The sequence below is a fragment of the Juglans regia genome, chromosome 12 (genome assembly GCF_001411555.2).
Source record: "Juglans regia cultivar Chandler chromosome 12, Walnut 2.0, whole genome shotgun sequence".
In the NCBI taxonomy this organism is placed as follows: domain Eukaryota; kingdom Viridiplantae; phylum Streptophyta; class Magnoliopsida; order Fagales; family Juglandaceae; genus Juglans; species Juglans regia.
The window spans coordinates 1985168-2004337 of record NC_049912.1 but is presented as its reverse complement, the minus strand read 5'-3'; the positions used below and the strand labels follow the sequence as shown (position 1 = coordinate 2004337).

The 19170-nt window shown below is 38.0% G+C and overlaps 2 protein-coding genes across 2 annotated transcripts; one reads left to right on the top strand and one right to left on the bottom strand.

Moving 5' to 3' along the window:
* The first annotated feature begins 310 nt into the window (after positions 1 to 310).
* On the top strand, positions 311 to 8472 carry LOC108998188 (BEL1-like homeodomain protein 2). Its single transcript, XM_018974674.2, has 5 exons — positions 311 to 678; positions 956 to 2427; positions 3749 to 4134; positions 4856 to 4916; positions 7485 to 8472. Exons 2-5 carry the CDS (start codon positions 1033 to 1035, stop codon positions 8181 to 8183), a joined length of 2541 nt encoding a protein of 846 aa, XP_018830219.1. The 5' UTR covers positions 311 to 678; positions 956 to 1032; the 3' UTR covers positions 8184 to 8472.
* Positions 8473 to 9592: 1120 nt separating this feature from the next.
* LOC108998171 (uncharacterized mitochondrial protein AtMg00820-like) lies at positions 9593 to 11609 on the bottom strand. Its single transcript, XM_018974646.1, has 2 exons — positions 11406 to 11609; positions 9593 to 10003 (listed from the first exon to the last, which is right to left on the bottom strand). The coding sequence occupies exons 1-2, from the start codon at positions 11607 to 11609 to the stop codon at positions 9593 to 9595; spliced, it is 615 nt and encodes a 204-aa protein (XP_018830191.1).
* Between the last annotated feature and the right edge of the window lie 7561 nt (positions 11610 to 19170).

Here is a 19170-nt window from a genome sequence, read left to right as displayed (position 1 = left end):
TTGGTCACCTCAACTTGTAGATCAGTACTCATGTGTGGGACTTATCATATATATAATATATATATATATATATATATATATATATATAATGTGCTCATGATGATCTTTATGTACATGAAGGCCATTTTTGTCCATTAATTAGAACAAATAATAATAAATCAAAAGTCTTTTTTTTTTTTTTTTGTATTTATATGTTGTACGTTTGTCTTCTTTTACATGTTATAATATTTCCATTTAATATGAATCTTCTTTGACAAAATGAGCTCAACAAATAGAATAAATACAAGTTATAATAATTGGTGAGTAAAAAAGAGGTGAAGAAGAAGATCAAAAGCGACGGCCTCTCTTTCTCTCTCTCTCTCTCTCCGGCGTGAATTTCTTTTGAGAGAGATATGATCAGTCCCCAAAGCTTCCGTTTTCATTTTATATATAGCATATAAACTTCCATCTCTCTTTTTCCGGAAGGTGATTGCAAAAACACTTATACTGCAGAGAGCAGCTGAAGAGTGAGAAAGAAAAAGAAAAAGAAAAAGACGACAGACAAGGAGCAACATAAAGGGAGAGAGAGAGAGAGAGAGAAAAAAAAAAGAGGAGGAATTCAGGAAGCTTTCAATTACCGCAGAAGAGAGAACGATGTCTGAGAGCTTTACATCCTTTCACTCTCTGCAACTCTAAGAGGTACATACGCACACTCATATAAATACACACACACGATGAACAAAGCTGAAAATGATGATCAAGGGAAGTAAAAATAAAAATAAAAAAGCACCCCAACAAAGACACATCCTGTTCGCTCCCTTTGTTTGTTCCTTTCTTCTTTCTGTTTAGTACTAGTCTTTTTCCTTCTTATTTTTTTTCGTTATAGATGAATGACTCAAGATATATAGATGATGGGTATTGATCTTCCATTTGCTTGTCTGATCTCATGGCTGATCCGTTATCAATTAATGAACAGCAAGGGAAGACAGTACTGTGTGTTGTGCCTCAAGAGCAAAAGAAGGAGATGATGATGAAGAAGATCATGATTCTGATATGGAACTAGTAACACCACCACTTACACCAATTTTCTCGCACCTAAAGACCCACCATTCAATTTCAATCCCAGAAAAGTCCAATTCTGCCAGTTCTATGTCCCAAGACTACCACCACGGCATCTTCAGCTTCTCCAATGGATTTGAGAGATCCGCCGTGTCACACCATGAGCAACAACATCAGCAACATCATCATCATCACCATCATCAACAAGCGCAGCAACACCACATAGCCCAGCAGATCCGCAGGGACAAACTGAGAGTACAAGGCTTCGATCAGTCACCGCCACAACTGGTGGGGATTGATGAAGAAGAATCTGAGGGCCTTCCGGTGTATGAGACGGCGGGGATGTTATCAGAGATGTTCAATTTCCCTTCTGGGGGTGCTACCGCTGCAGACTTGTTAGAACAGCCGATGGCACCTAGCTTTCGGACCCCGCGGCCACAGCCGGTGGCAACAGGTGTGGCCAACGAGTGGTACGGATCAAACAGACAAGGGATGGTGGTGGGGCTCGGACCCTTGGGAGATGCAAAAAATCAGAATAGTGTGAATAGCCGTGATAATCTAGCACATCAGCCTCCTCCTCCTCATCATCATCATCATGCTCAGATTTCAAGCATTAATGCCGCGGAATCAGCCGCTGCCATGCAGCTTTTTCTAATGAATCCACAGCCCAGATCTCCATCTCCTCCACCTCCTTCAACTTCTTCTACTCTCCACATGTTGCTCCCAAACCCATCCACTTCTCTTCATCAAGGGTTTGCAGCCTCTGGGGCTGCTGGAGGAGCATTTGGACAATTCACTTGGGTACCCGATCATAGCAGTCATGATGGAGGTAACACTGGTGCCCAACTCAACAACGCCAGTGAAATTGGAGGGGTTGTGGAAAGCCAAGGCCTTTCATTGTCTCTATCGTCTTCGCTGCAACATCTGGAAGCGGCTAAAGCTGAGGAATTGAGGATGGGGGATGGTGGGTCGATATTTTATTACAATCAAGGAGCTGGAGGCTCATCGTCGAGTACTGCTCAGTATTATAAGAATTTGGGTGGCCATAACCAGACATTGCATTTACAAGGAGTGGCTCATAATAACCATCAGGTTCATGCTGGGATTGGGTCCTCATCATTAGGTATGGTGAACGTGCTAAGGAATTCAAAATATGTTAAAGCCGCCCAAGAATTGTTGGAAGAGTTCTGCAGTGTTGGTAGGGGGCAATTCAAGAAGAACAAATTTGGAAAGCACAACGCAAACCCTAACTCCATTAATCCAGGTAACAGTACTACTTCTGGTGCAGCTGGTTCTTCATCGTCCTCAAAGGATCTCCCTCCATTGTCAGCAGCTGACAGGATTGAGCATCAAAGAAGGAAGGTCAAACTTCTTTCCATGCTTGATGAGGCATGTAATCTTACTCTCCTCACCTTCGATCTCTCTCCTCAAAAGTTAGGAGTCAATTATCATTTGGCATATTTATTTAGTTCAATATTATCTTTTAAAAACCACCGGGACAAAATCAAAGTTCTACCCAGTTTTCATATAATTCATGACACTATAAAGTATCCTATATATACATATATATATATATGTATATATACACACACACATCCGTATCTACAAGCTGCCGGCTGGTGAAATATAGGATCGTTTGCGTGTGATTACACACTTCAATTCTTTTTAATTTTATATTTTATATACATTACTGAATGGATTGGGGGTGTGTGTTAATTATATAAGAAAACCGGGTGTTTTGGTTAGGTGAAAACCTACGACTACTATAATGGGAATATTAATTATTGCATCCGCCAGTTATAAGGTGGATGTTCCTAATTGTGATTGGAGATGGAGATCATGGCCAATATATCTAAGCCACAAGCCACAATATCACGTAGGAAGTTAAATTAATTTCATGAATGCAATTGCCTCTAGAATATATATATATATGTATATATAGCAGGGAAAGCCAGTACTGATGATATTCCTTATAATTAGTTGACTGGCCGGCCGGAAGTGGATGTTTTCTTTTCTTGTTCTTTTCCTTGCTCTTTTTTCCCTGCTTTGTGCACAAATTAACGGGGGCTGTGTATTGGGAAAAGAAGATATCATACATGGGGATATTCTATCTTCTTTAATTAACCATCGTGTCACTACTGTATATAGCAGGCTTTGGTGCATGCAATAAGCTGCATTTATTTCTCAGCTTTGGGTTTCCTTCATGAGCAATGAATTAGTCGTCTTATAGAGGTTATTCGAGGTCTGTATATATTTATATAAAACTAGATCATCTGCCAATGGCATGGGGATTCGTCTTTGATCTCATTCCATTTTCTACTGATCCCTAATTCTTTTTGTTTCTTCTTTGGCTCAACTACTGATCATTTTTCGCTATACGTGTGTTTTTTGTTGACTTTCTTTATTCCAAGTCGTTGATTGATTCTTAATTGAATTTACGTGTAGTACTTATCTTAATTGGTGGGTGGGCGATCGATCGAGCTAAATCAGCGCTGAAATTGATAGACTTTGTGCGGGTATCCATATTCATGTAGTCTTAAAGGGATAGGACGCCATCATAACATATGCAATTTCGCAATTTATTTATTTAAAAAAAAAAAAAAAAAGAGCACCTTAATTTCTTATAATGTTTAACAGCTAGGACTCCAAAATCTTGAGGAAATTGACTAATTTGCTTATTATTTATCCGATCGACGTCATTTATGTGCAGGTGGATCGAAGATACAACCACTACTGTGAACAAATGCAAATGGTGATGAACTCATTCGATCTGGTTATGGGTTTTGGTGCGGCAGTCCCTTATACAGCTCTTGCACAGAAGGCAATGTCACGGCATTTCAGGTGTCTAAAAGACGCAATTTCAGCACAACTGAAGCATAGTTGTGAGCTTCTCGGAGACAAAGATGGTGCGGGGACTTCAGGAATAACCAAGGGAGAGACTCCAAGGCTGAAACTGCTGGAGCAAAGCCTAAGACAGCAAAGAGCCTTTCATCAAATGGGGATGATGGAACAAGAAGCTTGGAGACCCCAACGTGGGTTGCCTGAGCGTTCGGTGAACATTTTGAGAGCCTGGCTTTTCGAGCATTTCCTTCACCCGTATGTTACCTTTACCTTATATATATCAGCATACCTAATAATTATCAAAACCATGAAAGTTGAAACATCAAGCAATCATAGATAATAAAATCATGAGTAGTGTTACAATTACTTATAATTTTACTTACACTTTTACTTACAAGATTCATTTTGTTAGTTTTCTTTTAAAATTTAAATTTTGAATTTTGAATTTCAAATTTCATGATTTTAGCATATCAATAATTGACATGTAGAGAAATAATTTTGTTTATAAATTTTTCTTAATTACATTTAACATTTTCCTAAAACCATATATACTGCATGCTTTTTCATTAATTTCTCAGTTAAAATTAAGGCTGTTTGATTAGTGTTTAGAGCACCAGTAATTAATGCTGTGCCCTTTATTAATAATGAATTTGCTCGACATCAAAAGGCTGTAAAAAGAGTTCCATTAATTAAGCTATATCAACTCTCTCTCTCTCTCTCTCTCTCTCTCTCAAAACTGATAATATAAAGACGCATCAGTAGTGCTGAGGAGAGTAGTGGTCTGCTTTACTTGAGCTGCAGCAAGCAGCTACCTGCTGCTGGATGTCTCTTTCTTTTGTCTTAGATTCTCACGCCCATGCCGGCAAACAAGGAAAGGGTTCAATCCCGTCTAGGGGAACAGAAAGCTCGGTGTTTCTTTGTACGTACGTCATGGGCAAGAACTCTAATGTCATTTTCTGGCCTCTTTAATTCTCAGGTATCCAAGCGATGCAGATAAACACCTGTTGGCACGGCAGACTGGCTTATCGAGAAATCAGGTTCGTCCTCTCTACTTCTCCTTTATCTCTATATATATATATAAAACAGTACTAAAATCTTCAGATTACATTAATGAATGAGAGAATCTTTTCTGGATGCTGCGTGGCCGTGCATTGAGAAGTCCAGTAATGCTTACAATAACCATTTTTCACAAAACTTTAGAGAATATATTGGAATATTTAAATAACTTATTTCATATTTAAATAACTTATTATGGAATGACAAAGGTTTGAACTTAATTAGGACTACCGTTTTAATAGTATCGTGGCAATTAAATCACCAACTATCCTATATATATAAAAACATAAGTTTTGGGAAATACGAGTTGTTACTCCAATTGTCTCAAAAGAAGTTAATAGAAAAATTAATCATGATGAGTTTAATAATTTAAATTATATATATATATATATTATGTAACACTTATTTCATCTACATGCATGTGAGCCAAATTCTCCTTAACAAGTGAATTGAACGTGTTAAATTTTTATTTGAAAGAAGGTAAAATGTGGACTAATTAGTTTTCGAACTCAATCAAGACCTCCACACACACACACACACATATACATATATTATCATATATCATATACTAATTATTTCAAGAGGTTAAGGCCAGCTTGTTTGTGTAATAAGCTATTTTAATATCAAAAACTCTATGTATAGTTACTTTTGCGTACTTTTTATGTACTTTTTGCATACTTCACTAATGTGATTGATTGCATCACTTTTTTTTAATATAAAATAACTATTTTGACCAATCAAATCAGTAGAGTGCGCAAACAATACGCAAAAGTGATTGTATATAACAGAACTATTTTCATATATTCTTTTATATTTCCTTCCCATACATCACTCAAACACAAAACGCTTTTCAAATTCAAATTTTTAACTTTTTTTATCTAATCATTACCTAATTATTATCTAAACACAAAACCTTATACAATTTTTTCAAATTTCCAAACAAAACACAACAAATAATACAACTTTTTCAAATTAAAAAAAAAAAGTAATATATATTCAAATTATTTTTTAACTTTATAATATTGTTATTCAACTTTTCTCTCTCCTTTCTTAAAATTCAATCAAACATATTAACTCAAATAATCTCACTAATATTCACAAACATTTCACTACTATTTACAGATATTCTAAAATATTTTAAGTTTCCAAACAAGCCTTGAATTGGTTAGAAATTAAAAAAAAAAAAAATTAATAATTTGAATTATACTCACTAACAAGAAAGAAAAGGACTGATCATTGTAATTAATTAAGGAAGGAAACGGCAGCAACTTCGGTCAGATTTGCATGGTTTGAGTTATATTTGTCTGGTTAATTAATTAGTTGTCTTTCTCTTACTGTGTTTCTTCCCCTATTAATTTATTTTTTTTCATTTACATTTGCTCTTTTCCATCACGACAGAAATTCTGAGGATAATTAGAAAGGAACGGACTAATTAAAGTACATGCAGTAGAGGGTAGACGTGAGAGTTTAATTTGCAGATGAGACGTGCATGCAGAGAGTTTGCAGCTTTGACTCTCTCTCTCTCTCACACACAGACACAGTACATGCACACACATCTCCAATGTCACCATCCAACCACACGGTGCAGAAATGGGCCAATTGCGTCCTTAACATGATCATTTAATATACAAAACAATAGAACTATTATGAATTGTTCGTGGTTTAACTGTCGTGCACAACACATCATGACTACTAAGGGTACCATATATAGTAAGAAAGAAGTTCTTTATGTTCCCAAGTCTTCTTGTAGTACTAACTCGATCGGCTTAATAATTACAAAAGTAAGTTATCCAGGCTCATTAATGGAGCGACCTTTGTATAAATAAGCTAGCTAGGTTGACTGTTGTGTTTCACCAAGCTAATTAGGGTTGTCATTTCAAGGCCTTTTCAGATCTTTGAGTATCAAATTTGGTTGCATGATTGTTCATTGTTTAATATATATATAAGCTTGCAAAGTTTTTGCAAACGAGTCATTTACATATACATATAATATATATATATATATATATATATATATATACAATTCATATTTGACCTAACCACATATGAATTTGGAATGCGTAACATATTATATGCAACCATGCAATCGTACGTATAGTTTAATTCTTCACCAATATTACAAAAGAAAATGCAAATGATTTTTTTTTTGTTTGTACTTTGTCGTGTAGTCATTATAATATGCCTAGCAATACATATTTTCAGTGGGAACGTACACATTTGAAGTGGTTGAAAGCAGCTCTAGTAATAAATTATTTATCTGCCAGGCCAGAAACAAGAACAAAAAGATATATAATTTGTCACTGATCATGCATATAGCTAGGAATGATGATTATTTAGGGTCGAAATAATTATATATATGCATAGATCGAAGTATTAATACTACTTGATCATCACTTCATGATGATGACCGGCCATTTCATCACTTACCTTCCATGCCAGTATTCTTAATTAATTGTTCTAATGAGCTAGCAGGCCAGACATGTTGATTTGGAGTGTAAATTATTTAATAATCTTGTAAATGATGATCATGATCATGTGTGTTGTTTCAGGTTTCAAACTGGTTTATTAATGCCAGGGTTCGGTTGTGGAAACCCATGGTGGAAGAGATGTACCAGCAAGAAGCGAAAGATGTGGATCAGGAGGATACAGATCAGGAGGGATCAGAAGGAGAAATTATTAGGAATCAAAACAGCAATATTATTGGCCTCAGTACTACTACTACACAAACTCCAATGCCCACAACGATAGCTACAACACCAACATCAACAACAACAGCAGCAGCATCAATATTACCAACAGCAACAACAATATTAACAACTACCACGCCAACAGGCAAAAGATCCGATGTCAATGCGTCTGAAAACGACCCTTCACTTATCGCAATCAATAGACATTGCTTCTCGGAAAACCAAGCAAAGCTGAAGGGAAACTCTATCACCATCACCACCACCGCCGAGGTGTCACCGCCTGTGTCACTCTGTTTCCCGGCGACCCAGGACTTGAGCTCGGAAGGCCTGCACCAGCACAGATCATCGAATATGGCTACCGAAGACACGTGTCGCCGTGGCAGCGTGCTTGCAGCTGACTTTGGGACCATCTCTGGGAATGCTGACAATAATATTGGGTCTGGTTCTCTCATTAGGTTTGGGACCACGGCTGGTGATGTGTCACTCACTCTAGGGCTACGCCATGCAGGAAACATGCCAGAGAAAAGTTCTTTCTCAGTTAGGGACTTTGGAGGATGCTAAAGTTCAATAGCAGCTTAAAGGAAAACCTAAAAAAAAAAAAAAAACTTTTTCTTTATGATTTTTTAATTTTCTTGTCCCAACCCATTACGAAACACGTACGTACGGGTCTATTATATATAATTGTATAGTAGATTGTTTCTCTGCATATTTTTCTTTTTGTATTTAAGGTTTAATTTTGTACCTTCGATCAGTACTATATATATATATATATATATATAGGACAGCTAGGATCATCAGTACTTAATTACTAGATTAATATCATGCATGGAACCATTTGTTGAGAGAGATAGATCAGTTATAATTAGCAATATTATATAGATCTTAATTCGTGGACATTAATTAAATAATGATATTATCTTCTCTCTCTCTGATCTTTTTTAAATAAAAAAAATAGATTTATGATATTATTTCTCATGATATATATCTTGAATGATGACAAACCATACACACGGACTATTAATTATCTCCTAGATGTCTGCATCACGACTTCTTTTTGTCTTTAACAACAACATGCTAATTCATTATATAGATAGATAGATTTAAAAAAAAAATCGCAGTGGGAACGATTCCCTTGATATACGTACGTACAAATAATAAAAAGAAAAATCCAAATGAGGTTGGATATGATACTCATCATCTCACACCACACACTTTACATGTTTTAAAATTATCTTTTATTTTATTTTATTTTATTTTTGTTAAACTAATTGAGACGTTGTTCTACTTATCATCCATACACCACATACTTGTTATAAGAAAAATGAAATAAAATAAAATAGGCATAGTGTGTGATGTGTTATATGTGAGGATGATAAGTAGAATTATTCATTAGTACTCATGTGTGATAGTAAAAAAGTTGATCGAACATTAAACCATCATCTGTGTGGATCTTCAGAAGTGTTGTCACAATGGATGCTCAGTTTTTCTGAGGTTGCCATTGGTGTTTTGACAGGTTTTGAAGCAGTCATGTTGGTCTTGTGGAGCAGCTCGGCAATATACTTTTTTTGGGTAAGTATTAAACCATCATCTGTGTGGGTTGCCTTGATGCCTAGGATGTAATGGAGCCAACCAAGGTCTATAATTGGAAACTCAGAACGTAAAGCATGAACTAATTCAGTGATGCAAGCCATACTTGAACCAGTGACAAGTAAATCATCAACATAAACTAACACAAACAGAGTTGAGCCTTGATGAATTCGAACAAACAAAGATGAATTGGTAGTGGAGATATTAAAACCAAGATCAAGTAATTTTTCACTTAACCGAGCGTGCCATGCACGAGGCGATTGTTTGAGGCCATAGATGTCCTTACGAAGCTTGCAAACATGAGTAGGGTACTGAGGGTGAGCAAAACCTGATGGCTGTGTCATGTACACTGTCTTAGAGAAGGGACCGTGTAAGAAGGCATTTTACACATCATATTGTTGGATGTGCCATCTGTTGGTCACATCAAGGGAAAGAACAAGTCGAATTATTGTGGCTTTTACCACTGGACTGAAGGTTTGATCATAATCTAGACCTTCATGTTGATGAAACCCCTTTGCAACCAACCGTGCTTTTCTCCTTTCAATTGTTCCATCTGCAAGTTTCTTTGTTCTAAAAACCCACTTACATGACACAACGTTAGTAGCCTCAGAGGCAGGGACCAAAGTCCAAGTATCATTGACTAGAAGGGCGTTAAACTCTTTTGACATGGCTTGCCTCCATTCTGGGAAATTCTGGGCAGCAGACAAGCATGATGAGATCTCAGGTATGGTTGAGGAAATGGAGATGTGGGCATGTGGTGGTGGTGGTGGTGGTGGTGGTGGTGGTGGTGGCCACTGAACGGTGCCATTAGTAAACTGACGCGGTCAAGAGGAGTGAGTTTGGGAGCGAGTAACAATGGGATGTGGTGTCTGTGTATCTGTTGGCATGCTTGACATAGGGGATGGTTTAGAGGTTGAAGACGATGGAGGTGGGCCAAGGATGGATTGGGCTTGATTTTTATGATGTTGAATTGAATTAAAGAGGGAGAGGGGTACGGTTTTAAGCTCAATTATGGGCCTAGTTACTTGTTTGTTAGTTTGTATAAAGGGAAACGTGGCCTCATCATGTCTAATGTCTTTTGAATGTAGATTCTTTTGGTGGGTATATGGTAGCATATGGAGCCTTTGTGGCTGGGCTAATGCTAAGGTAGACATATTGCAAAGCCTTATAATCAAATTTGTGGGTGTTATACGGTCTTGTGAGAGGCTAGCAGGCTGAGCCGAAGACATGGATGTTTATAAGGCCTGGTTCTTTTTTATGAAGTAGGAGAAATGAAGATGATTGATGAAGTGAGAATGAAGGGATTATGTTGATTAATCTAACAGTATGTTGGAAGGCATATGGCCAAAAATTTAAAGGTATGGATGCATGTGCAAGTAAGGCCAATCCGGAATCAACAATGTGTCAATGCTTTCTCTCTGCTATGTCATTTTGTGTATGTGCATGGGGGCATGTTATTCGATGAACAATGCCAGAGTTGGACAGTAATTCTTTGAATGATCTGAACTCCCCTCCGCAATCTGTTTGGAGTTGTTTAATTTTAGTATTGAATTGTAATTTCACAAATGGTTTGAGATATTTAATAAAAATGGATAAAGCTTGAGATTTGGTTTGCATGGAAAAGAGCCAAGTAAACCTAAAATAATCATCTACAAAGGAGATGTAAAACCGAAAACCATCGTCAGAAACATGAGGAAATGGTCCCCACAAGTCACTAAACAAAAGTTGAAAAGGTGCAACAGACTTTGTTTTTCTAGTAGGTGCTGATATGCTATGGTGTTTTGCCATTGCACATGCATTACAAAAATTCATAGATGAAAGATGATCAAAAGGTAGGCCATGATGCAGACACACATTTCGAACAAACTTGAATGATGGGTGTCCTAGACGTGAGTGCCACAAAGATATAGATAAGAGTGCACTTGAATGGGCTTGAGCTGACTCAGAGAATATGTAGAGGCCATTATTTGTTGTCCTTTTGAGTAGAAGTGTCCCCGTGGTGTAGTCCTTTACACATTAATGATTGGAAAAGAATTGAAAATAAACACTATTATCATAACATAATTATTTGATAGAAATTAGGTTCTTGGTGAAAGATGGAACACAAAGCATTTTAGAGAAGATGAACTTAGATGAAGGTAAAGGAAAACTAGTTGAACCAGTATGTGCGATTGGCATAGAGGAACCATCACCAACTCGCAATTGATCCAAGCCTTGGTATTCGTCAGACTGGAGGTTGAGGTTGGCAATGTCACTAGTTATGTGATTTGTGGCTGTCGTGTCAAGGTACCAGGCACCGTCAATGGCATAGGTTGAGGCAGTATAGTGGGCAGAGGCAGAAGCAACAGATGTATATGCTTGGTCAAAGCGATAAATGCATGTGAGCACAATATGACCCATTATGTTGCAAACTTGGCACACAGGGAGAGGTTCAGAGGAGCTAGTAGAAAAGGAACCAGTCGAGGGGTTACCTGAGAAATTGATAGGGCCACGACCACGATCGTTTTGACGTCCCCCTCGATTACGCCCAGAATTCTGCCTACCGTGCGGGGATGAACCTCATCCACGACCAAAAACTGGGCTGCGAGCAGTGTAGTTAGCTGAAGGCTCCGAGAAAATTGTAGAGTTAACAGCATGATGTTGCATCCATGCTTCGTGGGCAAGAAGATGACCCAACAAAGAGTCAGTAGAAATGGGCTCTAATCTGGTGGTGACTGAAGACACCAGAGGATCATAGTTTGGACCTAGTCCATCCAAGAGATAGGGTACGAATTCATTTGCGGGCAGTGGACGGCCAGCCATAGCCATGGTATCGACAAGAGATTTGGGACGTCGAAAGTATTACGAGATGGAGTTAGAACCTTTCTTTAGAGAGGCAGGTTTAAGTTGTGTTTGGATAAGTCTGGTTTGGGAAGAAGAAGCATAAGATGATTCAAGGGACAACCAAAAAGCTTAGGCAGAGCTACAGCTAACTACTTGGGCAATGAGAGACTCTGATAATGAGGAGATAAGTGCCGACATAACAAGTTGATCTTGCTGGAACCATTGTTCATATTTTGGGTTAAAGGAGTTGTCAGGAAGGATTTCAAGAGGAGGGGGAGAGGTTCTATCAACATTTTTGTATAGTCTTTGGCCTCGAGGTAGGGGTGATTTGTACCTTCCATAGAAGGTAGTTTTCTGGGGTGAGTTTTACAGAGAGAATGCGTGAGAAGTTAGGCAAGGGAAGGGAGGTTGGAGTATTGGCTGAAATGGCTCCTGAAGAATTAGACATGGTTGGACGACTAGTCCTTAGTATGCTCTGATACCATGTTAGAATTCTAAAACTTAGTGAAAACTATAGAGAATTCCTCTGTATATTTCTCTTATTAAACATTACAGTGAAATGAAACAAGTGTATATATACACGTTCAAGAGTGCATTGGTTGAATATTCCCTCAATACAGCTAATACAAACAAAATGAAAAATGATGTTATAACGGGTGGTTTGTTGATAGCATCTTTGTGAGTGGAATTCGTTTGGAGGATGTTGTTGTGCAGTGCAACGTGGCTTGGACAGAGCCTGCATTTTGTACGTCTGCATGTTTTGCATTAGGGACGTGATCCTTTGCATGGTCTGCTGTAGGCTCTGTTTTATCATATTGTTGCATGTCATTCCTTACATGACTTGCATGCTGTGAGTGTGGTGCTTTGACACAAGAATATAATATAAATAATTAAATTTATCTGTTTCTATTAATTTAAACTTTTAGAATAAATGTTAATTCAACATAATATCAAAACAAAGCTACTGAATTTGAATCTTAACTCTATAATTGAAGAGTCTAACCTATGTACACTTGAGGGATGTTGTTAATTAAGGATGCTATACAAACAATTCAATCTATACTTCTCTATTAGCTTAAACTTTTTGGCAGCATTTGAGAGATGGTCGATCCATGGAGAGAAGAGGAGAGGCTTATCCCCCTCAGAGTAGCATAAGGTTGAGATAGGGGGAGTTCACAGGATGAGACCAGAGACCAGACCGAAAAGAGAAGATCAAAAGTTAGATGACCTAAAAGGTGAAGGTCTCAAGTCTGATGTTAACATGATTCTACTGAAAGCTAAAAGTTAAATTATCAGTACTGTTGATTGGTCATAAAAAAAACCATAGGTTGAAAATAGAAACAGATCAGCAGGGTGCATTGGAATTTTAAGGTATGTGTCTAATATTCGTCTTTCTTTTATTAGGTATAAATATAAGGTGTTTTAAAGGTTTCAATTTTTGGGGATGATCTTTATAATTTCTTGTTCAATATGGTTAATGTACGAACCTTATATATTTAGAAACAACAGGTTTCTTGCCTAGAAAACGATCAACCATTACTACTCCCACCAATGCCTTCATTGTTGGCAAATCCTTTTGTACTTTTATTGACCATATGACAATATATAGCCCACATGAAAGATAATAAAACAATTTCATTTAAAGGGAGTTTTATCCTTCCAAAACCTAATTAGCCCACTTATGTGTATTGCAATATCAAGATAGTTGTTTCTAATTAACCATTGAGCTAGAAAATTGGCCCAATATATCATGGAGAAATGATACTTGCAGTCGTGAGCGTGTCTAAATGTCATGCATGCAATCACTTTTAAAAAAATAAATAAATATAAGACCCACATGAAAAATCAATTATTTTTTTAATAGTAGACCTTACTCTTTTTCAAAACAACTGCACGGTGCTTGCACACTTCATGACTGCATGTAGCATTACTGGATATACTTACACTTAAACTCACCAAAACTTTATTTTAATTGCAAAAATATTATTAACACACTTCATGTACTAGACTATGTGCAGATAGATCAGCACGCGGCTGAAATTTATGTTTTCAAATAATTTCATGGCGTTAAGGTTTGCTTAATAATTAGTTAGCGTAGAGATTCATGGGTGGTTTTTGGGACGCGCGTACGTTATAAGTTTTCTATAAAAAGTTCACTAATAGTTCTCAAAATCAATTGCCAAAACTTTCTGAGTCAAGTGCAAGTGGAGAACTTAAAACTCTAAGTCTTAACACATTTGTTTTGATCTCTCGCAACATTTTATATAGACATAAATATTTAACATGTTTAGAACTTTGGGACTCTGAGATCATGTATCTCGGGCGTCCTGCTAGGTGCATATATATATGGCAACGTAGGGATATATGATGTCAAATATGTTTGTTGCATATAGAAAAGATAGGTTTTATCCACAAGAACGTTATTGATTTTTCATTTTTGTGGTTGCATGATCCAAATGCGCTAGCTCGGACATGGTACGTAGTTGCTCATTGTGGTTCATGTATTTCGTAAAGCGTCGTAGAATCATATAGGATTCATGTCTCAATTAGTTTGATATATATAAAGCAACTGTTTGGTCTGATTTTTGAAGATTCTTTGGTATTTCCATGCTTGACAAGAAACAGCTTATTGATGGATGATAAACGTCTCGAGATAATAATTAGTTACTATGAAAAGTGCCAAAATAGTAAGTACTTTATATGGCCTGCAAAATGCAAATATGGAACTCAACAGCGCTATTTATATATATATATATATAAATATAAATATATATTTATATAATCCACATAAAATTTAATTAAGCACTTCTTATAACTAGTTGCCTCATATATATATATACAAATATGAAATGTACTATCCAATTGAAAATTAAAGAAAATGGAACATATTTGCTAACGTCGTGTTTCGCACACCTTTGGGCCAAGTTCCAGCAACTTGGGTCTTCGGGCTTTCACCAGCACATTTAAGCAAACACAAAGAATGGGGAGCCTTGGTCGGGGAGTCTTCGATGCCAAAGTCAATATATCTCCTTAGTAGTTTATGCGTAAGCTTAGAAGGATCAGAGCCCATTCTTCGTACTTGGGGATCGACTTTTATACTAAGTTTTGGGTGGAGACAGCCAATCCTTGACTTTGAGGAACCCATATCCTTTCCACTGTTCATTTGTCAGAATCATTTAATATAGCGTAGCTTCTAGGGCGGCATCATTAATGCGGCGTGGAGTCCGGGTACTGGTGTCATTAATGCAGCGTGGCTTCCTGACTCACTTTATCCTGCGGGCATTCGCTGTTAAGCCTCTTCATGCCTGCTGTCAGGAGATCGAGGATTCTCCATATTTCCCGCCTACCTAACTGCACATGCTCCAGAGAGTAAGGTATCATCAGGATGGTGTCAAGGCTGCGAGTCTCATCTGCCCCTACCATCAGCTTTCTCTGTGTGTGGATTACTTCAGGAGTGGGTTTTGCTCGTGGGCCGAATACTCTGTAGAGGCCCACTGATTCCTTTAGGTGAGGGTTGTTGGCTTCGATTAGGCTTGGCTGGGCTCTCTAACTTACTTTCCCAGTGGTCCCTCGTGGACTTGCTTTAAAGGCCAATAGGGGGGAAACCTCCCTTACAATATTGATCAATTTGCTTTAAACAATTATTTGATTTAATTTTGATAATAAATATGAGGAAGGACCGAATTAAATATCCCGATCAGGTGCTACCTAGCTAGACAAATTAATTGTCTAAACACAGAAAGGTTGATGTTATATATGGTACAAACACCAGCTTGTTCTAAACACCAATATTATATATATAGCTGGTCAATATTTATGTCTCTATTAATTAGTCACGTTACAGGTAGAATTAATAGTAGGTTTTCATATATATATATATATATATGTTACTTTCAAACCAATGCAGCCAGGATGCTTCTGTATAAGATCAATCCCAAACAATTTTGATCTGCAAATTAAGCAACAACTACTCTTTACCAAATACATTGCTTTTCCTTTCAGACACTCCATAACCGAAACAACTTGTCCTATATATAGGATTTACGTACAAAGTTGTTCTGCTACAAACATCACGTTCGCTAGCTTGCTTTTGTACTCGTGTTGTGATCTAGACACAACTGAGCAATTTTTCTTATAATTAATCCGCTCAAAACCACATGCATGCATAATAATATTGTAAATGAACTGACCAGCGAACTCTTCTTAATTAATTTATAAGATAGCAGTAGTACGGCCATGCATTAATGTACTGAAAGGAGAAGAAAACCTCCCTTGGAATATATATAGCTAGCAGTGCAAAATGTGCCGAAAAGAGGGAAGAAAAAACACCTCATTTTGGTGATCTGATATGAATCTGAATGCGGTTTTTTTAGTGATCATGACTTTTACATTAAATGCACGTGGGTATGAATTAATGTTTGCTTTTTGGCCTCAGTCTGAGACACTGTTCATTGTCACCTGGACGGACGGACAGGCTTTAAAGTCCTAGTTGGCTGGCTACTTAATTAATTACTACAAGTGTAAAAATTTGCTGTATCACACGTCAGAATGATTTGTTTGTCTTGTTTGGTAGCATGACTTGCAGATTCTAACGTGATCATGATACAGACTCAGATTCTCAAATTTCTCATTTAAATCATCGATCCGGCCCTGGCCCACGCCACACCCAACACAATTGCAAGACAAGAACTACTTAGGAGGGTGGACCCCACCTTATCTTGTGATTATAGAAAGGTACCCGTCGGATTGCATCCGACTCGTGTCCCTTCTTTTTTGGGTCAGGAACCCCAAAGGAAAGGACTGTCTAATGATCTGACCCTAAGAAGAGATACCTGTACGTGGGCCCTAAAACATTGGAAACATAGAGTTGGGACACATAAATGGTGCTGGTGTTTTGGGCCTGGGTCCATCTAGAGCCTGTGGAAGTATTGTGTCGACAAATAAATGGAACAGATTGATTAATGCACAGAGGGTAGTAGGAGAGTAGGACGGGGTCAGCTCAGCTGTGAATAGCTTGCTTTACTCCACCACCACGTGGGCTACTAGTCTTGTACTGTGGTTACAGTTGGCTTACATATACTTATGAATTTTAGCTTGCTTTACTCCAGTCTCCAGATACCTAAAATTCAAAGGCGCCGCTGATTCTTCTGTTTTATGAATTATGATAAAAAGGGGTGTGATATTTATCCAAAGTTATGAAGTTGGTCATGAATTGTGAAAGTGTTGGATGGTTCCAATGGTGGTGAAGGTTCTCTTCCTTTGATTCATTGGCTCTCACTATGATGCTCTTCCAGAGGGATGGATGGTGGGCGATTCAGGCACTGTGAGGATGAGTTGGGGCCAAAATGGTCACGAGATTGTTTGGTATGTGCTGCTCTAAAGATGGAGGTAGCTGGTATGTTGCTTGTTATTTCCGTGATGGAGAGATGTGAGGGGCTTTGAGGTGGTTGGGCTAAGGGGAAGAAAGAGTGCTAGAGGATTGGTGGGATAGATGAAAGGCTATGCAGGTTTAGGAAAATAGATGAAAGGATGTTTGAGACTTGGGCTTGGTTGATTGCATTAATACGTGCTTCCTGACTGTGAGCTGGGCTGTGGGAAAAGGATTTGGGTTGGGAACAAGGGTGATATATGTATGTGCAGGAGACAGAATTTTTTACTTTTGAGTGGGGACATGTTGGGGGGTTTTTTGCCTGACTTCCTAAAGAAGTGGACTAAGCCAACTGTAGTGGCGTTAATGATGGGATGTGGTCTGTCTTGAGAGAAAATATTAGGACTGGTTTAGTTACATAAAATCAAATTATTTAATCTTATTTTAAATAATTATTATAATTTTTTTAAATTCTCACACAACCTTATCCTGATGTACCAAATGTCTTGTTTGCTTTGGAGGTGTGTGCTAGCAAATTAAAAAAAAAATTAAAAATTAAAAAAAAAATTGTGCGCTAGCAAATTATTGCTGATATTAATGTGAGGAGAAAGATGACTAACTGGTAGGAGGAGAGAGAATCGAGTTGGGCAGCGGGCTCAGTCATGATTGGCTCGTCTACTTCCCTCTGGTCTTCTCCAACGGTGGCTCTTGCTTCCCTGACGTACGATTTTTGCTTTGTTCATTGATGGGGGCATCCTTTGCATCTGGCATGCTAGGACTCAGTTCCAACAGCAGATTCTCTAGGTTCAACGTTGACAAAAGGTTTATTTTCTTATCAGTCAGGCTTGTGTTGCACCGAAGGGTTGGAGGATGCAGCAAAGTGGCTATGGTGATTTGATTTTGTACCAGATCTTTCTACTCTCATCCATGGCCTAAGTTCACCTTCAGTTGTAGGGAATGATTCTTTCATGCAAGTGTTGGACGCATGCCTTAAACAGCTAGCTACAGTTTAAGCAAAAGTCAAAGAGCCTTTCATATTTAAATTCAACCCAGGTTGGGAGTTTTTCAGATCTTGGTAGCAAAAATCCTGACTTTAGCGGTTGGGCTATACTTCGACTCTAAGGTAGGGCTTGCTATACATTCCGAGGGGGTCCATGCTTCCATCTACCACCACTGTTGTGCCCATACAGCTACCAAACAGTGGGGCGTTTTCTGGAGTCATTTTTCCCGAGGGTAGTCATGGATTTGTACCCGGAGTTGTATTGTGGAAAAATCAAGCTCATTTAGCGTGGAATTAGGGGGCCATTCTCGCAAGATCAAGGGGTAGCATTTGATATTCCATGTGAAGATGGAGAGGATTTTTTCCTTGTCTTTATCTGAGGCAAAGTGGAACAGAAGTTTGTTGGCATTTATTTCTTCAATGTGCAAATTTTCCGCAAAACACCAAGATGATCTGATGGTGTTGTAAACCGTAGATTTTGGAGGTATTTTTTGTGGGATGATCTTGCCTACAAGTTTCCTGTTATAGGCGATGGTGGCTTTTTCTCTGTTGGTTTCTAATTTGAGAGGGAGGTCTACCCAGGATAGAGATTGTCTTTTTCTGTGATGATGTCTATATCCATGTTTGTATCATGAGATTAAAACCAGGAGGGGGTTGGTTAGGGGAGGAGACAAGATGGTGAGGAAGAAGGTGACAGTTGATGAGGATTTATGAGTAGAGGGAGGTGAAAGGGGTTTGGGAATTGGGATAGAGACCTGGCGTCTCGAGGA

What these genes read in the sequence shown, in the direction of transcription:
- LOC108998188 (XM_018974674.2), top strand. Translation starts at nt 1,033, where the DNA reads ATGGAACTAGTAACACCACCACTTACACCAATTTTCTCGCACCTAAAG. An exon ending in TTCTTTCCATGCTTGATGAG is followed by an intron (nt 2,428 to 3,748) that starts GCATGTAATCTT and finishes ATTTATGTGCAG; the next exon opens with GTGGATCGAAGATACAACCA. An exon ending in TTCGAGCATTTCCTTCACCC is followed by an intron (nt 4,135 to 4,855) that starts GTATGTTACCTT and finishes TTTAATTCTCAG; the next exon opens with GTATCCAAGCGATGCAGATA.
- LOC108998171 (XM_018974646.1), bottom strand. Translation starts at nt 11,609, where the DNA reads ATGGGTCATATTGTGCTCACATGCATTTATCGCTTTGACCAAGCATAT. An exon ending in AAGGCTTGGATCAATTGCGA is followed by an intron (nt 10,004 to 11,405) that starts GTTGGTGATGGT and finishes GGCACCGTTCAG; the next exon opens with TGGCCACCACCACCACCACC.